Source organism: Ovis canadensis, chromosome 9 (genome assembly GCF_042477335.2).
Source record: "Ovis canadensis isolate MfBH-ARS-UI-01 breed Bighorn chromosome 9, ARS-UI_OviCan_v2, whole genome shotgun sequence".
NCBI lineage: Eukaryota > Metazoa > Chordata > Mammalia > Artiodactyla > Bovidae > Ovis > Ovis canadensis.
The window spans coordinates 11724340-11746149 of NC_091253.1; the positions used below are offsets into that span (position 1 = coordinate 11724340).

At 35.4% G+C, this 21810-nt stretch overlaps 1 protein-coding gene across 25 annotated transcripts in view; it reads right to left on the reverse strand.

Annotated features, from left to right (window-relative positions):
• Nucleotides 1–21810, reverse strand: part of RIMS1 (regulating synaptic membrane exocytosis 1) — a 244073-nt gene that overhangs the window by 100080 nt on the left and 122183 nt on the right. For all 25 annotated transcript variants that reach the window (XM_070292523.1, XM_069599446.2, XM_069599471.1 and 22 more), the window contains 2 exons: nt 13569–13681; nt 7641–7807 (listed from right to left, as the gene is read on the reverse strand). In XM_070292523.1, the coding sequence (XP_070148624.1) occupies nt 7641–7807; nt 13569–13681 (280 nt within the window). The remainder of the gene's footprint in view (nt 1–7640; nt 7808–13568; nt 13682–21810) is intronic.

Consider the following 21810-nt stretch of genomic DNA (forward strand, 5'->3'; position numbering starts at 1 on the left):
GCCAGTCTGTGCGGCAGTGACCGCACATCAAACAAAAGGGTCACATCAGTGGTCCTTTAGGAAGCCCTCGTGTGCTGTGGAGATTACAGAGCACTGAAGCGAAGCTAGTCAACATCTCACCAACAGGGTTGGTCTCCTATACCCGAGTCTGCCCTGAAGCCAAAGGTGGTGCTTATGGACATCACTCACAGCCCCAGAGTAAATGCGCTGCTCTGCCTGTTGTCAAAAGCCAAGACCACAACTACAATCACATCTCTCACAGTGAACAGGGATCTGAACCCCAAAGCTGAATTCTGTTTCTCTTCCAAAACTATTCTTAGGAAATAAATTGGTTTTATTTGAAAGTTGCTTTAATATAGTCAATTCACATTAGGATTCATAACCTATGTTATTTTCCTTGCATTTAAAAGATGTATAAACTATAGCTTTCTAATAATTTGCTACACTGAAGATGTGCTGTTAGAAGTATGTAAGTTAATTTCTTGCATATTGTGGGGAAATAAGAAGAGAGAATTATACTTTTATTTCATTTAACAACAGAGTATTAAATTAAATGTGTAACTTCTTTTAGCAGAATTAATTAAATTGGAAAATTACACTCGAATAAAATCAAGTATGATTTAGTATCATAAATAGATGAGCAGGTATTACAAGCAAAGTCATTAACATAGTTTGTTGGTTTGAACTTTCAAAGATTTTTTTCACCTCAAATAAAATAATAAATGAAATAAATCTTCTAATATATTCTTCCAAACACACAGTCTTATTTTTCTCATTAAAGAAAGTTTCTAATTAACAGTATCTACAATGTCCATTGAGCATGCTCTTTAAAATATTTGAAATGCTAAAAATTATCTGATTTAATCCTTACAGGGAATTAGATTTCTACAAATAACAAAACGTTACAGCATACTTTAAAACTCCATATGCAGTGTGGCTATTTTTCCCTAAGAGACAGAAGTTGTCTCTGAGATCTAATTACAAATGATCACTTTGACAAGTAACTCCCATCTTTATGAGGTATTCTAGGTTTCCATCAAAATTTGAAACTTTATTATAACTGATCATTTTATTGCCTATTAAGTAGGAAGCATTAATCTAATACTCTGCTAACTTTCCCAGATTTCGACAAAACATCTTAGTAAACCTATAAGGAACTGACAGAATAGATCAGTAAAAACAGAATGGAGCTGTTCAAATCAGACTGTTGCTGCTTCCCTTCAAACTGCAGTCTTTTTTTTTTTTTTTTGACTGCACAGCTTGCAGAATCTTAGTTCCCCAGCTAGGAATGGAACCAGACCCCTGTGGTAGTACTAAAGGTTTGCAATGAAGACTCTCACCAGGAAAATCTACTCACTTGCCCCAAGAGCTCAAATTCGCTACTCTAAGGACTGTCTGTTACTTATACTTACAAGTCAAGAGAATTGTGTTTATGTGGTGGACATGGCATGATTTAACAACTCAGTTGCATGGCCCTTCAATCATACGATATACTAACAAGTATTATTTAGTAATTTCACCATAAAGGCAGAGAGTTTTTAAAGGGCACATGGCACAGTCTTTCCATCTCTCTACTGCTTCAATCTGGTCACAGGAAATAATAAGAGTACTCTCATCAGTCTAGGACAATTAAAATGAAGAAATTCCCTGAAAGAAGAACGCCAAGATATATTTCCTTCCTCAGATATTCAATATCCAGCATCTCTCACTGTGTTCCAGTTAGTTTCTCCCCATCACCCAATGTCCATGTTATTTTCCTTTCTTTTTAGCACTTCTGCAGATTAAGTAGACTTTGTTTTTCCATAGGAAAACAGGAGGGCATGCAAAATTGTGTGGACAGCTTTAAAATTCCCTCGTGGTCCTCTTGACTATATTCAATGTCAGTAGGCATAATAAGTATATAAAAATGAAGGTTTCATTTGTTATTCTGAGCTATCGATATAGCGAATAATTTTGCAGTTAAGTATTTTTCAAATACCGTCACAAAATTTCCAAAGATTATTTTTAAATGGTATCCTGTATTCCCTCATGGAGCTGAAGAACTACCATGAAATTAAGGGCATTTGAAATTTTCTGTAATATTTTTCAAGCATAACTGCAATACCAAGATTGATTTTCTGGAAGATATTAAACTATGTACTCATTCTCTATCACAATTTAAAATATCAAATAATTTAACCTACAATGTTTTAAAATCCTCCAATAAGTATATTTCCTTAAGTATGTGCCTACTTATTATTATGCCTACTGACATCAACTGCCAGATTTTAGTAAATTTCCTGCTCTGAAATTACTACTTCTGTATAGGAAAAAGCTGCACTTAAAAAGCTCTCATATCTTTTAAACTATGCTTGTAGAAAAGAACTGCTTTTGAAAATATTCTTCCAAAAAAGAGATGATAAAAAGACCGAAAACTATTTGCATCAAATTTGCTCAGCAAGTTTGTTTATCAAAATTCACTTTGATATAGAAAGGTGACCTTGTACATCAAGGCAAACCTTTGTCAATGCTGACAAAAGTTTACATGTGAAGGTCGCTGGGAAACTGTTGATTTTGACAGAACTTCTAAAATTATGTATCATCTGAGTACAATTAAAGGATTTTATAGGATTATACTTGTATTTGGTTTTGTAGTTTGATCTTACATAAAACATCTGAAATTTGTCTGCCTGGAAAAAAATTGATACATGATAAAGATGAAAAAAATCCAGAGCTATATCATAAAAATTCAGCTTCTTTTTGCGATAAACATTTTCTTTGATGCAATAAATAAATGAATAAAACTCAGGAACTTAACATATTCTTTCTGGCTTCCAGAACATGTGCATTTCTTATTATCAATTATGGGGCTTCCCGCAATGTGGGAGACCTGGGTATGATCCCTGGGTTAGGAAGATCCCCTGGAGAAGGGAATGGCTACCCGTTCCAGTATTCTGGTCTGCAGAATTTAATGGACAGAGGAGCCTGCCAGGCTGCATACAGTCCATAGGGTCAGAAAGAGTTGGACATGACTGAGCGACTTTCACTTGTCACGCTCCCTCTACTAATACACTTTACATTCTTTATGGTTGGAAGGGAAAATATTCTTCGAGAACTATTTAAGCTAATACTAAATGAAAATTATATGTCACATGCAGAACAAATCTGAAAAAGAAGGGACCTCAAATCTTTACTGATGCTTATTATTTTGAACTGGGCTTCCCAGGGGGCACCTGTGGTAAAGAAATTGCCTGCCAGTGCAGGAGGCATAAGAGACATGGGTTTGAGCCCTGGGTTGAGAAGATCCCCTGGAGAAGGATACAGCAACCCACTCCCATATTCTTGCCTAGAGAATCCCATAGGCAGAGGAGTCTTGTGGGCTACAGTCCCTAGGGTTGCAGAATCAGACACAACTAAAGCAACTTAGCACACATGCACTTTGGATTACTGTGTTGATTTTGTCCTGTAAGAATCATCCTAGAATTACTTAAGTTTTAAGTACTTTGAATCCATGACAACATTTTTTTAAGAACTTTTAATTCATTCTATCTACAAAAGGTTAATTCATATAAACAGTATGCTGCTGCTAAGTCGCTTCAGTCGTGTCCGACTCTGTGTGACCTCATAGATGGCAGCCCACCAGGCTCCGCCGTCCCTGGGATTCTCCAGGCAAGAACACTGGAGTGGGTTGCCATTTCCTTCTCCAATAAACAATATAGTATATGCTTTTCTACTGTAGATCCCTGTTTATATAACCTTTGAAAATATTAAGTACATTTTGGGTTATTTTGAATGAAGCATTTACAGTGCATCTAGGGGGAGAAATGCTCTTATTTCAGTTCACACAGAAACATATGGTTTAGCTGGTGCCACCCCCAGTGGTCAAGTATCTTTTGCCTAATCATTATGTCAAACACAAACGATTCATGATATGGTCTGTAAATTCCTAATATTCTGTAAATGATCTTTAAGAGATTGGTCATCTAAATATATTTATATTCTTCAACCTATACATATTTTGTAAGGGCTTAATTTCATTTGTTCCCTAAACAGGGTTTTTGAAGCTCTCTTTAAAGCCTTTTATCTCTTAGGCAATAGGATGCTATATAAAATGGAATTTCTCAAACTTTACTTAAAAACTATGCAACACATTATTGGATGTCCCTGGGAAACAGATCTTCTAGAATGAAATAAACTTGGTATATGCTGGAGTAAGCCGAGATAAACAAGCTGTTACAAGGTAGAACTCCAAACCTCAAGAACTATAGTTTGTCCTGTGAATTATCAACAGGCAAGTGTAGTAAGCAGTATGTGGGAGATGCTGGCCCATGTATCACACTATGCAGCCCACTGCTCATCTCGGAGGTGCCTATCTGGACATTTTCTTGGTTCATCACATACTTGGATAGATGGAATCAGAACCATGTATGGTATTTAATTGCCTGCATACTATGGTTCTATATGATATGGACAGGAGGAAGTCAGGGGTCTCTCCCTCTCTGGGACCTTAAGGAGTGTACTGGGCACTTGGTGGACTTTCAGATACTGAAACTGCCTCCAGGGGATGCTATAGCGTCTTCTAATCCTTTTAATGACTTTCAGCATAAAACCCGTCCTGGGCAACGTAGAGCCAAGCATTTCATGTTTCATAGGAAGATATGAGCAAAGATATTTATATGTGAACCCTGAACAACATGGGTTTGAAGCGAGTGGGTTTATATGCTGATTCTTGCAATAAATATAGCACATATTTTAATCTTTAAATTAACTAAGTGTGGGGAAAAGTTTGTGTTCAATGTGGAAAGAAAAGACTAGGGTTTGAATCCTGGTTTCATCTTAACCATCTCAGCTTCCTGCCCACATTGTCAAAGATCTGACCTCTTGTATAGGGAGCCAGAACATAAAAAAATACGTTTTAAGCTCTTAAACAGATTACAATCTCCTTGAGTGTGTAGCATAGATAGTATACTATCATGAAGTCTTGGGAAATAATAAAGTCCTTATGCTTGATTGGATCTCCAAGGCTTGCTGGTACCTTTTATGAAATGTAAATACATCTATTATCATATTGATCAGATACTTTATATATGAGCTTGAATACATAGAATTTTAAAACCTATGAAGGTAGTTAGTTACTAAAAATAAAGAAATGCAAAACAACATTATATTGAGAAAAATAAATATTCATAGTGTTATAAGCATTGGGGATATTTAAGGTTGAAGAGCCTGCAACCATTGATATTTTGTTCTTTGTTTCTTCATTACAAACCCTCCTCTCAAGCTTTTACCACAAGGCTAATGGTGGATGCAAAGCAACTCCGAACTGTGTGTGTGAGTGTGTTTGTTAACATTAGCATTTGTGCACCTATGGATATTCCTTGGGAAGAACATATATCAAAAGATAACTAGTTTTTAAATGTCAAAAGAAAGTCTTGCGCTTCCATATCTCATCCTACCCTCTTTATTCCTAAGTGTTCTAAGAAATCAAACATCTACCAACTATGACCTTGAGCATCGGGCCACAGGAAAATACTTCTTCACCTTAGCTTCAGGGGAAACTTGTTCAGCCATTAGTTTAACTGCCTGCCTTTACATAATCCACTTAAATAAAAATAACTCAAACATGCTCCAAGCTACAAAGACAAGAAAGAGGAGCTGAAAACAGGGAAATGACCAGAGAAAACAGATTTGTCATTAAGAAATTCACTTGTACTGTTTCCAGGTCTAATCTCTGTCTTCATCAACTTCAATAAATAGAAATCATATGAATCAAGGAGGCAAAACATCATCTATCTTCTGCTTCGTATCATGGTATAATATAGTGAATGTTATCATTGGAAGGACTGATGCTGAAGCTGAAACTCCAATACTTTGGCCACCTGATGCACAGAACCGACTCACTGGAAAAGACCCTGATGCTGGGAAAGATTGAAGGCAGGAGGAGAAGGGGATGACAGAGGATGAGATGGTTGGATGGCATCACTGGCGCGATGGACATGAGTTTGAGTAATTTCCAGGAGTTGGTGATGGACAGGGAAGCTGGCGTGCTGCAGTCCATGGAGTTGCAAAGGGTCAGACACATCTGAGCGACTGTACTGAACTGATCTGATAAACTATCATTTTCCCACGAAGTAACCTTGGCTCCAATCACTATCATGTAGTTCCTTCTCACCCTTTATACAAAATCATAGTACCTTGCCCTTGAGCTGCCTAAAATTTCTGTTCTTTGTTTTCTTCCTTAAAAGCCATGCTGCCAAATTTTTCCTGAAGATAAACTTTTGAAGACTTTATTCTTCTGAAATTTCAAGAGAATGACAGTGGACCCACACAGCATTCTCAGAGCTGGTTTGTAACGTGAATTCTATTAATTAGTTATATTTTATACCATAGGACTCATGCCACTAGAGTCTGTTATGAATACAAATTAAGTTGTTTTTAGTAATTAAAAGTGAAAAAGTTTTTGTTTAATCCCCTATTTATCAATATTCTTGCTAAACTAAATAGGTTCTGAAACACAGTGTCTTAATATTTCAATACAAAGGGATCAATTAGAATCATTTTTACACCCTCTATCCTACCAGCTCAATAGAGATATTCTTTAGCTTTTCTAATTCTTTCTTCACTTTTAAAGAGCTTAATACTCTGTTAGGACCAGAGGCAGAGAATATTCAAAACAGAGCTAAAATGTTCCACTAATATCTTGACTGATCAGAACTTCTCTTGCAGATTCTCAGTGAGACACTGTCAATTTACAGTAAGATAACTGCTCTCAAATTACATCAACAGGGGAGCAAGGTGCAGAGAAATCCAGGAAGACAGAACGCTCCAGGATCATCATCCAAGCGTGCCATCATACCAGCTCAGAGTGTTAGGAAGATAACTGCTCCTGTTTTGAACATCTACATTTCAAGGGCCTTTCAACAACCCCAAAATGCCTTCAGTGAAACTTCTACTTCTGGGAACTAGTTAAGAGCAAATACAAAATATGCCTTGTCCATACTGAGTCTGTTTTACTGAAGACAGGACCAGATTCCTGAGGTCTTTTCCCCTTCAGCAGGGCTATTTACCTCCTGAGAACCAAGATAATTGCTGGTGATTTAAAGAAACTGCATGCAAATCTCTTACAAGTCCCTTAATGTAAACAAGACGGATGTGTATTTTGCTATCACCCCCACCTGAAGGTGCACCAACTGCTTGGGGACTGAAGACATGCTCAGTAAATTATAGCCTTCAGTAAAATGTAGCCTGCTCTCTGTCCTTCTGTAAATAAAACTTTATTGGACTACGACGGTGCTCACTTGACTGCAGAGTTTCTGTAGGATGACATTGTAAATCATCGCAACAGAGGCTGTCCAGCAGAGCCTGAAGTATTTACTACCGGGCCCTTTACAGAGAGGCTTCCCAACACAGGACTAAAGAATGCTTTGTGGATTTAATGATATTAGAAGGCATTTTAGACATTGCTCCGTGGTTACAGGCCCCACCTGATAGGAAGGACCTCAGAATCTGGGCAATATTACTAACAGTGAAGGAAGGCTGAAGCCACCCTAGTCCCGGTCATGCCAATGAAACGCTCTGGCTCCTCCACCCAAACTCTGAGCGAGGATAAGCAGGAGGCAAGGTGCACTTCTACCTGGTTGGCACGAGCGGTGGCCACTCACCTGATCCTGCCCCGAGGCCGCTCAGACTGCTCGGACAGGAAGCTGGTGCTGCTGAGGCGGGAGGCACTGCTGGTTCGGGACACGGCAGACGCGTCGCTGACGTCGCTGTCTGAGGATCTGGCGGAGACGTTGTCGCAGCTTCTGTACTGATCTGTGTGTGCGCTATACTAAGGAGTGAAAACAAGAGCGTGTGAGCTCCGATACCGGGTCGGGGGAGCAGAGATACACACGGCGAGGCTAGCGGCTACTCCGCCCGCATCAAGCAAAAGTGCACTTTCATAAAATGAGGTGTGAAGTCTAAAATGACCCAACGCTAGCATGAGGTATGGTTTCCAACAGAACTATCCTGCATCCTCTGAACGGTAAGAAGTGATCTGTGAGGACTGACAAAAACCTAAAAGTGTCAATGCCTGGGTGGAAAACTCACTAAATAAATGACTCGCACCTACTTACTACCTTAAAATTGCATTATTCCTCTTCTCCAGTACGTCAGTTTCTCTTTTCTTGATTTTCATCACTGCCTACAAATTCTACTCACCTTCTACTCTACCCATGAAATAGACTGCTTCCATCTGTCGGTGCTTCTTGAGGCATTCTAAAACTGATATTTAATTTACCCTACACACTCTCCCTATTTTAAGATGTCACATTCTTTCACATTTTACCAAAAAATATAACTCTCAAAAAAAAAAAGATTTGCTAAGAAAGCAAAAGGATTATGCCAAATTCAAGTCAAGTGATGGAGGCAAAGACAGAACTTGGACTTTCTATTATGGTTTAATTAGTCATTTTCAGATTAAACTATTAACTAAGTGTTGAAAGTAAAAAAAAAAAAGATTCCTATTAAAATTTCAAGATATGCTATATCTCATATTTAAATGTCTTTACTTTTTAATTAATTAATTTATTTAGCTGTGCAGGTCTTATGTGGCATGTGGAATCTAGCTGCCCAACCAGGGATTAAATCTGGGCCCTCTGCATTGGGAGCACACAGTGTTAGCCACTGAACCACCAGCGAAGCCCCTCCATGTGTCTTTGTATCTGTCTTAAGTATTTATTATCTAAAGTTGTAGAAATCATAAGGTAAAAGTTAAAATTGGTGAAATATCGAAAGTATTTTTTTTTCTATTTCTACTTTACTGTCTTACTGCAATGAATCACATAGTGAGTACCTTTATACAGTCTATATTTTTATGTGTTTAAATCATAATAAATAGTAAGGTTGTATAAGTATCTACAATTTTGAAATAATAAATACATAATTGATTTTCTATTTTAGGTACTGGAAGGTAAGATAACTTCTTACATAAAAGAACATATGACTAAAGGGACACATGACCAACATTGGCTATTTACGTTTCTTATCAAGCAATTTAATTCTGCATTTATGTGCTCAGGTGTGAAAATATCAAATGTTTTTTAAACTTGTAGAAAGAGTCACCCTTCCTCTATGCTCCATATTATGTGAGTTTTAACAAATCTAAAATAATCCTAACTAGTTCAACAATTTGTATAAACAATTGTCTTGCTAAAGAATACCACATAAAATGATGCTTAATTGTGGTTCTGTATATACAAAGACAATTATAGGACAATAACACTTACTTTAAAAGTTCTAGAAAAAGGACCATGTTTATTTAATAATTCTTCATATGATAGCAGTTCAGGGTGAAGGTATTTAAACGTTAGCTTTAATTTTCCATCTCTTACATGTATGTGTTGGGCAAAAAATTTCACAACTCCAAATCTATAGAATGTCTATAAAATTCTATTTTCAAATAATTTTTTCATGATTGCATGATTTTTGAAAGCCATATGCTAAATAGTAATCCAAAAGGAAATGCATATATGTTAATATGTTCAGAAGTGAACTATTTACACAACTTTGAGTGTGACCTAAAGTTAACGTGACTTATGATAATGTATTTAAAGTAGCTTGGTAATTTTTATCATCAAATTGTCATATCTGGTAGCATGACACTAACTGGCAGGATTCATTTCAATCAGAACTGGTTTTTATTTACACAGATGTAAAAACATAACATGCTCACATGGCGGAAGCTGAATTTAATACTGTTGCTGGGGTATAGACATAATTCCAATATTACTTGTCTCTAAAACTATTTTGCTATGTTAATATGTCATTCCTGTAATATCTCCAAACATTGAAACGGTAGCTTGTACTTGAGAGAATATGAATTAATGTTTCTAATACAATAAAAGTTTATAGCTGTAGGAAATATTCTGGCATGGTGTTGACCCCTAGAACAAAGTCTCCCCTTATTTGGCAAATGCCAATAATAAGCAGTGAGGACTATAAACTGAGGGTAAGGGAATATGCATGGAACTATTTCTCCAACTAAAGATTTTCTCCTTTCCTATAAATTATCTGTTCTTTTCCTTTTTGTATATAGACTTCTGCTACTCCTGTCAAGAGACAAAACAAAAAATTTTGAAAGATTGTTTGTCATGTTAACATTTTTTTATATTGAGGTAAAGAATAATTCATCATTCTGAGACAATGTCACAGTTTTCTTCACATTTGTAATTTGAAGGAAAGACTTTATACTCACTTCATACTACTATATCTGCTTATTTTCAAAATCTGTTAAAAGTTTAATAACTTTGACTTTTCATCAAGCATGATCCTTTAAAAATCCTATTTAACCATTAACTATGTTAATGGAAATACGTTAAATGTATTTTGAGAAGTGTAGCATCCTCAGGAGAAATTCATATTGATCATATAGCAGGGAAATTAGTTCTTGATGTGAAGAAAGCCCTGATAATAGGGCTGCCTCTTTCATAACTTATAATAAACATTCAGAAGCTCCTACAAAACCTATCACGTCAACTCTGCTTGCTGTTCCTAAGTTACAGAAACAGAAGTGCTGTTTCAAATGTGAGACCTACATGAAAATTCACTCTCCGTTGATGAATTTCACTCCGTCACCAGGGCATGTGACTCGAAGACCAATGAAAATATAGCACAGTGTCACAGTTCAGGGACAGTGATTGCAGTTCCGTATTTTCTCAGAAGCCAACTTCCTGCTAATTCCTTACTCAGGATGGAGTTAGGTTTGTGTAATACTTTAAGGAGGTGTCAGGTGTGAAACAGCTTAGGAATTACACTACATCTGTCTGGTAATTCTTTGCCCTGAAGAAAATCGAATTCTGTTGGTGTTTCATTATAAATATTAGAAAACAGTTAACCAATTTTTAATTTGGCAGAATTTCAATTAAGGTGCTTTGCTTTAGGCAAAGTGCTGAATGACTAAAAATAAGTTAATAAGGGAATAAAGTTCAAAATTTAGTGTATATTAAATTTATGAAATGATTGGTTCTCAGCTATACAAATACAAATAGATCTTTGTAAATTGTTAAAAGGGGTAAAAGGGTAAATTTAAGAAAGAAAAAAGAAGAGAGGATTAACAGAAATTACTACTGGAAACTATTGTAAAAATTTATTGTAAGCATTAAGAATATTAGAATCATGCAGAGTATTTACCTTTTACTTAACCCATAAAATTAAATATAAGCTAATTATTTGTTATTTTACCCTATATATTTTTCCTGTATTATAGTCTCATGTTTTTAAAGATACCATATCTTTGATTTCACACTTATCAGTATAATTTATAATAATGTTATTTATGTAATATAGTAGTATCAATATATGCAGTAAAAGCAATTATAACATATTTAAAAGTAAAGGGTTTTTTAATATTCAAATGCAATAAAAGAGAAAAAGGAAAAGGATGTCTATGCAAACAAGAAAGGAATGTTAGAATATAATAATTCAACTACATACAAATTAAAAGCCATAGGAGAGCCTCTGAATCAGGCTGGAGTCATGTATACATTTCACTGGTGTCACAGGAAGACCAAAGGGCATCTAAGTTCCAGCTAGGGAACGGAGGGCTGACGACCAAACAGGAAGTCTGCTAATGAAGAGAAAGTATCTCCCTTCTTTGGAGAGAGCCTCGGTTTTCATAAATTTGGTAAATAAGACAGCTGGACTAGAGAGGGTCATTTTTACATATTTTTAGATTCTGGAACCTCTCAATCAGGATAAACCTACTTTTGATTCATTATGAAAACAAGTGTTAGTGGTGGTTTAGGGTGGTTTAGATTCTAGGGCACTTCATTTTCAAGTTTTTTTTCAGCTGATATGACTAGAGGCAAGGCTTTCAGGATTTTATGCTGATTCTTTATTCACTTCTTTCTTGTTTTCTGTACTGGCTCGACCTTTCTCTGTGGTTCAATCTGACCTCATCCTTTGACATGATGCTAAAAAATCAAGAAAGCATTTCCATCTTTGATTAAGCTTTTCTAGTTTAAAGATCCTCCCCAAATAAGTACATGCCACAGTGGAGGAAGAAATCCTAACTTCACCTGTTTCATAATGCTTACCACATTTGTGTAAAGGAAAACAAAAATGATGATGATATCCATAAAGACAGACAAATAGCTGATTAAGTGATAATATCATAAAGTACAAACCAGAGGAAAAAACATGTGGAGCAGGAATCAGCAACTTTGGGCAACATCAAGATATTCTGCTTACTAATATTTCTCTCTCTCTCTCTCTTTTTTTTTTTTGCTTTACTGATTTTACTTTTTAAAATATTGTTTCAGACTCCTAGGGAGTTGGGCTCCACTAGATCACAGTGACCTTGAGCTCTGTCCAGTTGGAACCTTCTGCAGTTAAACTAAGACATAAAGTCATAAAATGATAAGACGATGTCCAACACACATGCCTGTATGCTGGGCTGGTAACAAATCTGATTTTGTTACCGCCTGTATATTTTTGTATTCGTTTCTGAATATCTGGCTACATAATGAACTACCTCAATATTTAAAAATGAGTAGGTTTTACTAGCTTCATGTACCAAGCTAACAACATTAATTTAGTATAGTTTTTACTTAATTCTGAATTTCTAAAAGGTCATTACTTTTAAAAGGGCTCTGGATATCGAATTATAACACAGGTTATCCTGCAGTGTGCTTATCCGGTGGCACTAGTGGTAAAGAGCTCACTTGCCAATGCAGGAGACATAAGAGTTGAGTGTTCGGTTCCTGGGTCAGGAAGATCCCCTGGAGAAGGGCATGGCAACCCACTCCAGTATTCTTGCCTGGAGAATCCCATGGACAGAGGAGCCTGGTGGACTGCAGTCCACAGGGTTGCAAAGAGCTGAACATGACTGAAGTGACTTAGCACTTCCTGTAGTAGCTACTGCCGCTTTTGTAGTCTTTTTTAAAAATATTTTTTAAAAAAAAATCAGACAATATATTCAAAATTGCTTAATGAAGTGTAAAACTCTATTTTAATTAAAAATCATATTTTAATCAAAATTATCAGATACTATTTAGCAGTTTATAAACTCCTCAATGCATCCTTACAAAATAACTTTGAAATATAAGTTTTTATTCTCTCTTAAAATTGTGTGGATTTCAGTTTCTAAGAGTTTAAATCAGTTTTCTTACTAAAGACAGATCAATAAGAAATCTCACATCACACAATTTTCACTCACTGTGAAATCTCCATAGGAATTATCAACCTCAAATAGTATTTAAGACTATAAATCGACATCTTAATATTTAAAATAGAATGTTGAATGAAATTCAAGAGATAAAATGGCTTCATTTACCTTACTGATGTGAATTTGACTACTGACAATCATTAAGTGACTGTAACATCAAGCATTTTATTTTTTCTAGAAAACATTTAATCCAAATTCATAAATGATAGGTTACTAAACTTCTATCTTGTGACCACGTTAAGAGGAGAGAAGCCATGGTGCAAGGCCATCATCTGAAGCCTAATTTCTCTCCTGTAACTTAAAGGCTCACTGGTCCTACCTGCTACCCACACTGTACTTTTTTTTTTTGTTACCAGGGAAACTATTGGTCAGTTACTGGTTTTACCTTGGAATACTGCTCGCGATCAAGTTCTTGACTAGAACCAGACCCTGTTGTCTGCTTAAATCGATGCACTTTCATTTTCATCTGTCTCGTTCGCTCCTCCACTACTAAGCTTGCTGCAAAAACACACAACGGGAATCCGTTAAAACACCGAAGCACCTCTGAGGAACCGAATGGTTTAAGATTGCAATGCTTTTGATAATGACTTCAAGTAAAATCTCAAAATGACACGATTAACAAACAAAAGGCAAAAGATCAAATGCTAGCAACTGGGGCTCTAATGAAGAATGTGACTCAAATCACACAGGACGGGGGACACAAAGGTTAGTAACAAAAGCTAAGGACCCTATGTCTTTATCAGAGATGAAATAATATCAATTCTTCATAAATGAGTATGTAAAACTGAATTTGATTGTGAAAATATGCTCCCTATTGAATGAACTGGTTGCTTGTACATATAACGCGAACACATCACACAAAGCTACACGTGTTTACTGAGACGCATGCACACCAGGTAACACTGTCAGCTGAAGCAGGCACCTAAAAACTCTTCTAATGGAACAGCATCTGCTTTTCTGAGGCATTCTTATTGAATTCTTCATTTCCACCAACCGTTTTTCATGAATATTTGCCAATCTTAAAAACTGGACTTGCTAAAGGAAAAGATTCATTTTCTATTTCTGAAAGCTCTGTCTGACCACAAAAACAAAATTCATACTTCTTGAAAATGTGATATAGAACTTTGGGTTTTTAATTTAAATTGTAAATAAACGAGTGTATTCCAGTTAAGCCTTTGTTCAGCTTCTAAGTAGTGTAGCAGGTGTGACTGTTTAGGTGTGAAGTACTGCCTTCAGTAAAGTATGAGCTATTTTAAGTCAGAATCTATCACAAGGAGCTTACTTAAAGACCCTGTCTTTAATTTTTACCTTCTTACCAATGAAAAAATAATACAGTTGTGTACATGTACCTGTGTTGTATGAGGGCGATGTTTATGCTTTATAACTTATCTTTTGCCAATCTCTGCAACAAGTGCTAGAGTTTATTATTAAGTTGCTTACATACACATATATCTGACCAAAACCCGTTGTTTTGTAACTAATGTACTGGGGTCTCTGCCAAGAGGTTTTGTGATTTAAAGGAGAATGGGAATACTGATACATTTCATTGACCTGGTTGTTAATTTCCTCTCTAACCAGGAGTTTATAAAGACACTTGCTAACAAATCTTTTCCACTGCAGTGATTAAACATGGCCTTGATAAAAGACACTGACACTCATGGAAATTCAGTAAATATTTAGCTTTTGCTGTGTGTCCAAGTACAGGCTAATAGCCCATGAGATAAGTACATGGTGTGAAATGTATGGTCAATGTTTTAATTGTCTTCTCACACCAAGTTATTAGATGTTTTGCTTTGCTTAAAGTCAGTGTATTAGACAGATGTTATCAACCCCTAGTGACACAGGTACGTGAATGAAGAAGTCACAACACTTGGTTTGAAAATGTTGACTCATGGTTGTAAATGATAACTATTGTGATTAAAGTGTGGCTCAATACTTGGGAAGAGCAGTTTCTAAATGTATTAATTACTTGACAATATACAAGGAGTCATAATAAGTATTACAAAGCAAACTGCTATGCAAGAGAATTAAAATTATTGAAAATGTGAGCTGTACTTATAGAAAGCCATATACCCAGTGAGAAAATGTACAGGAGTCTGCTGTCTGCCATCTGCCTGTGATGCGGTAACTCCTCGGTCATCTGCTTTGGGCTTTGAGGAAGACAGATGAACTGTGAGCAGCTGTACTCTGCAATTAACACTTAAATCCAAGTAATCTCTACTTGTGATAAAAGCAGATTTAAATGATGTCAGCTTAATATTCTCAGCAATGACAGACAGTTTAAGAAATTTTTGACATTGGTTAGCCTATAGCTTTGTGCCCTTCACATTTAGCACCACGTAATTCTTGGTGGGGAGCACTGAAAAGGTCATTGAAAGAGCATTGAAAAGATTACCTGAGAGCTACAGCCTAAAGCAGTCTGGAATAGTTCTGGTGACTTAACCTTGCCAGGAAAGCACCTCATTTCTTTAAATAAGAGGCACAGAATTCCTGGGGCGGGCCTGAGAAACACACAGCAGTGTGGCCAAGAAGTCACAGAAAAATTAAGGAAAATGCTTCAGACTGAAGGTGATGTGTGATTAGCAAAGTACACGTAGGTTACAGCTGTCCCTTAGAGAAGACCAGGTTTTTCATCCCTAAGGATGAAGGATGGCTTTCCATCTAATACACCTGGAAGACCCTACAGACAGGCTAGTTTGTCAACAGCTACATATCTCCAGCTATATTTCATTTTCATTCTTTTCTAAAGGCAGCTCCATCCAGACTAGCAATTCTGAAGGCTCTTCTAAAGTTTACAAAAAGAGATTTCCTTTCTTTCTTCCTCTCATTTCTTTTGCCTTCCCTCTATTAAAGGTGGTCTTTTTCCTCTCCCACCTCCCCCTGGACGAGGCTGCTGTCTGTGCTGTGTCGCTCTCAAGAGGACCTGCTGGTGGCCAGGGCTGTCTGCCCTCTGCTTTCAGAGGCAGGACAGGGCCACGGCGGATACCAAAGGCGAACTGCGGCAGCAGCAGCAGGATTTTTAAAGACTTTAAAAATACCAACAAGCTGAATCCTACAATGGTTCAATGACTTCACTCTGACCTCCCAAAAGTGATTAAGTGATTAATATACTATCTTTATTCCTAAAGAAGTGAAAGTTGACATCCTCTAAGCTGTCAAAGAAAGAAAATCTCCAAATCGTTTTCTTTTCAAAATCATGACTGGACACCCTCGACTCATCAGCACTAATGCCGTTTCTATGTCCTCAGTGCTTGCTCTCGGATTCCAAGATCAGAAGTGAAATGCAAACAGCTTATTGTTCACTTACATAAAAAAGTCAGGCAATTACACGTAATTCACATTTTTAAAGAGTATTTCCCTTTATTTCTGGATGGTGTGCGCGTTAGTGTGTGTTCTAAAATAACTGTTGACACAAGTGGTCATGTTGCAGTAAAACTGCTTTTCGTAAACATCAATAAAGAGGCTTCAGTGCGAATTGGGCAGTTCTTTCGTGTATTGTACATTTTATTTTTCAACTGTACATTATGGAGTGAAATGACATCAATTCTGGATTATTGGTGTGTCAAGCTAAATAGTAAGAAAATTTATCAGCTAAAATGGAACATTTATCACAAATTGATAAAGAAAACATGATTATTAATGTATATGATTTATAGAGAGAATAATATACTTGGTAATGATTAGAAATAAATCCTTGGAATGTGATTAACTCTTGGGTAACCAGTTAAAAGTAAAATTAACCGCAGCCCAGAGAGCTCAAATATCTTACTTTGAAAAGAATGATTATCCATTATTAAATTTTTTATATTAACAATGTTAATGCTAATAGCAAAATTAAAATATGAAATAAAATATTTTCTAACTCTTCCATAAATTCTAGCATTAAATTTACTCTGAATACCGGTAGCATTGGAAACTAACTAATCATCAAAATGCCAGTCACTATTCCTTTTTAAAAAGATTTTAAATTTGGAGAACATCTGGGTTTTAAATTTTTTTTAATTTTAGTACTGCCACATACTAGAGAATTAAATAATCTTGCTCATGTTTTATAACATGTAATTATCACATAATTTCACTTAGTTTTTAATGAAAATATAGCTTCAATTATAATTCCCATAGAGTGATAGTAATATAATTCATTTCCCCTAGCCAATAGAGCATAATTAACATTGTAATTTTATACAGAAGCTTTTTATTAAAAGCCAAAATTTTTCACTATGCTTTCTACAAGCTGATTGATGTGTCTGATGTTAAATAAATTATGTCTTTTAAAAAGCAGGTATTAATTTTCCTAAAAGATATTTATTGAAATTCATCTATTTTCTTTAGATCAACTTTTACCCTCAGTTAATTTTAAACTCTGACATTTTTATCCAATGAATGTACTTATATCAAATATCAACTCAACATGTCAATGTATGGCAAAACCAATACAATATTGTAAAGTAATTAGCCTCCAGTTAAAATAAATGTATATTAAAATAAAATAAAATTCTCAAAGAAAAAAGAAAGTTTAGAAGTTTTCTTATAATTTAAGTAAAAAAAAAAAACACAAAAACTTGTGAAATAATTTCCTGTCTTCTAAACACAACTGATTGGAACACAAATGGTGAGATTTACTAGAGTTTTCTTAATGGAAAATATTAGACATTATTAAAGGTAAAGACAGAGTAACAGAATTACTTATATTTTCATGCTCCATGTTGTGCTGTGAATTCCTAATCCAGTATTATAGGTGACCTGGGAGAAACTGTGAAGAAGCTGCAATCATTTGCAAATACTGCGTTTGGACCTATATGCACTTTTCTAGATCTATCCTTTCATAAGATTATTAAAGAGGCTTGGGGCTTAAAATAAAGCTAAAGAATCATTAATAAGTCTTCCCTAATCCATCACTGAAAAATTTCCAATGTATCACCTCTTCCAAAGAGAAATGCAGTTTTCGGGGAAACTCCTTTGACTTGGTAGACGTTCATGAGATGCTTTAAAACACTGTAAATATCATGGCCCTGTGTAACGTAAGATAATTATTAAACATTAAATTTTCATAAATATATTTTAAATATTATTCTCAAATTTACAAGTATGTAAATACAACTTTGTTCTGCTCTTCAAATTCCTCAAGTCTTTCACATCTCTCCCTATGCATCTAGAAATTAACAAGAATTTGCAATTTCAAACATCTGTGTTTATAGGCAAAACAGACAATCCATACAATTTATTGCTAAACCTACATTTTCAAGTTTTCTGGGTGAAATATGAGAATAAAAGGGAATAGAGAACATGAAAATTTCTGTAGTATTAAATAATTAAAGTAAAAAGGTTATTGAGGTTTTTTTTTTTAATAACAAGCACATGTATAAAAGGTAAAACATGGTAATATTTGTACAGGATAACAAGCTTGTCTAAAGCTTGCTACCACACTTTATGAAATCGTAGTGCCTTTGCATCATAACGAGTTTGGCGACAGTGAAGCCCTGATCTGGGTCTGGTGTGTCTCAGAGTGATGATAAATGACCACGGGCCTGAAAGCTGTCAGAATTAAACATATGAATGAGATATCTGCAATGCCTGTTACTGACAGCCGTGAGGAAAGCCCTTCTCTGAAGCATTTATTTTTACAAATCACTCCTGGTGGGCACTCAAATACAATAAACAAAAAAGTAACAGGAAATGTGGAGATTAGAAAGTAATAAAAGATGAAAAAAAATGAGCTGACTGAATCTGTAAACTTTGTAAGGTAGACACAGCCTGAAGAGAAAGAAAGATGCTTTTATATTAGGAAATCCAAGACTGCAAAACTTATCTCTACACATGGGTTTTTGGACTTTAGAGGAACACAAACTGTTAAGATGTAGGAACATTCTCCACACACCTGGAAGCAATGGGGTAAAATGGTAAGAACTCAGGACTCAAAAACACTTGGCAGAGATTAAAACCTCAGACACACCACCATTCATCAGTGTGAACTTGATCAGTCCTGACATCTCACCTTTACGGAGTTTTCACTTGTAAAGAAAATGAAAACTCTAAGACATCACTTAGAATAACTTTCTGCTGTTGTAGTCTCTGACTCTGTACTGTTGCAATAAATTTTGACATTTTTCTGATATCTTTAAAAAATAGGAAGCTAACAACTTTGTCTCTTGCTCAACTAACGAATTTCCAGCATTTTTACTTTTTTTTGTTGTTGTTTGCCAATTTACCAAAACCACAGACGTTAAGGGGCAAAAATTACCAGTTATATTTGGTTATGTTTTATCTTTTTTTTTTTTTTTTGCCAGTTAAAAGATAAAGCAGTATTTTTACATCCATCCTTATCCTTGGAGTCATACAAGCATAATAAGCAACTTTGATACAACACTCACATAACCCACTCCTCTTGCCTCGACATATAGAACATGTGTATCTAAAGAGTAAATATTTAAAATATTTTGACTACACAGCAATGCCCATATTCTGGGTCATTTTCCTAGAATAAAATGAATTTCAATTTGCAAGGGGAGAAACGTGCCCCTTCATGATTCTCTTGGATGTTAAGGCTTATGCTACAGTAACACAAACAATAAAATAAGAGATGCTGTCTGTCCAGGATAAGAAGCATAAAATACAAGTAAATAATGCATGCAAAGTAAAAAGAACCATATCGCCTTTATGAATTTGAAAAGAGGCTGTGTTTTGGCATAAAAAATTGAAATGGAATATCGATTTAGAGGAAATAAGTAACTTCTATGTATTATCACTTAAATCTCTTAAATCTCTTTTGTCTGCAGCCAAAACCCCAAGGCCATCTCTTGTTTTAGCTGATTTTCACTCAACTATCTATAACAAAGTTCAGGATTTCCAGCCCCATATATCACTTTCAGTGTCAAAATAGCCAAGCCCCAGTGTAACAGTGAAAATATTAATCTGATCCTGGACAGATGAGAAAGTCAAATGAAAAATCTGTCATTTTACCCTGCCCTTTTGTTACACAGGTTTAAGTAGCTTTTTATGTTTATGTCTGTCTTGAGAGCAGGCACTATCCTCCTTACAAGGCACTGTATAGAACACAATCTTCGTGAGAGTAGTCCATGGACTTAAGGCTTCTCTGGGAACACAAAGGGTTAAGCTGTTCATCCCCAGGATCTCTTAACATGTTTATCTATCATTTTTTGGTAATCCAATTACACTGGAGGCAACAGAATCTATCTTGAAAGGTTTGATATGGCATAACTACTAAATTCAACGTCTCCTTTCTTTTTTGCAAAAAGTGTAGACAAATTTTAAAGTTTACAAAACAAAATTACAGTATTTAGGGGAAATATACAGCTTTAGAGGAGAAAACTCAAAAAGTCTATTCATGGCTAGACATCCACCTTTTATCTTCTCTTGCAGAATCAGGGAGGAAGAGGCAAAACTCTTCTCCCTCAAGGGTGCATTTCTGGCAAACTGACAGCTGGTCGATTCAAGCGTTAAATACTTCAAAACCTTAAACGTCTTTAATAGTATTATAAAGCATCACATTTGAATCAGCAGAACAGAAAAAATGGGTCCAAACCAAGAGTTCAGAACTACTGTACATGGACCACTTTCATATATCCCTAAAGTCTAAAAAGAAGGCTAGAATGACAAACATAGTTATAGGTTTGTGACAAAAAGAGAAATGGATTTCGATGCTTTTACTAACAGAGCTCTAAATGTTTATGACTAAACATTCATGAGTATTCATCATAAGTGTTCAAGAAAAGCAAAGCCATAGAAAATTAAATAACTTGAAATCTTTACACACAGTAACATCAAATGAATCACCTGGGTAATATGCACCTACTCAAAATGCAGTTAAGAAAAATGTGAATAAAGCCAAAATCCTTTTCTACATAATGACAGTTAAAATAATTATGCCTGTATGGATTCACAAATAAATTAGTTTACTTATATAGGCAAAAGCCAAGAGACATGATTTTTCTCCTATAACGTGTTTCAAAAGCAACTCCATAAACAATAAACAATGTAACATAAAACCATTAAAATGATGTTTTTCACTTTTAATCTGAATTACATTTAATTCAGATTAATGCTAATGGTTCCATAAAGATTATAGGTTGAGTGCTTGCCATTCAAACTACTCTTATCAACACTTCAAAAAGAAGAGACAGATAATTTATTGGAGCATTTTTCTAACAGAAGTTTAAAAAAATCAGTTGACTAGAGATAATCCTTAAATGGCCCTTATGACCTGCTTACAATAATTATTATATATTGTATTAGTTAAACAGGACCACAAAACAGATGCTAGCTCATTCCTTTTCAAATCCTTTAGTTACTTGAACTCTAATCGCGCTTCATTCTCTCTATGGGTAAACTACACATTTCTTATGATAAAGGGAAGCCTACTTGTAGAAAAGACGGTATAATGGGTTTTGTTATTATTCCAAATTGCATCCAAAAGGCAAAAAGTTAATGCACTTTAGAGATCCTATCTTAAAGGCATATAAATTAGAAACTTATTATGATAATAACATTTTTTCTCACCTGAAGCCTTTTAATTTCTGGTTCTGTTTTGATCTTCTTATATCATTATTTCGATGCCCCCAAACTACATTCATGGGCTCTTTAAAACTGTCCAAGAAATGTAGCAGAGA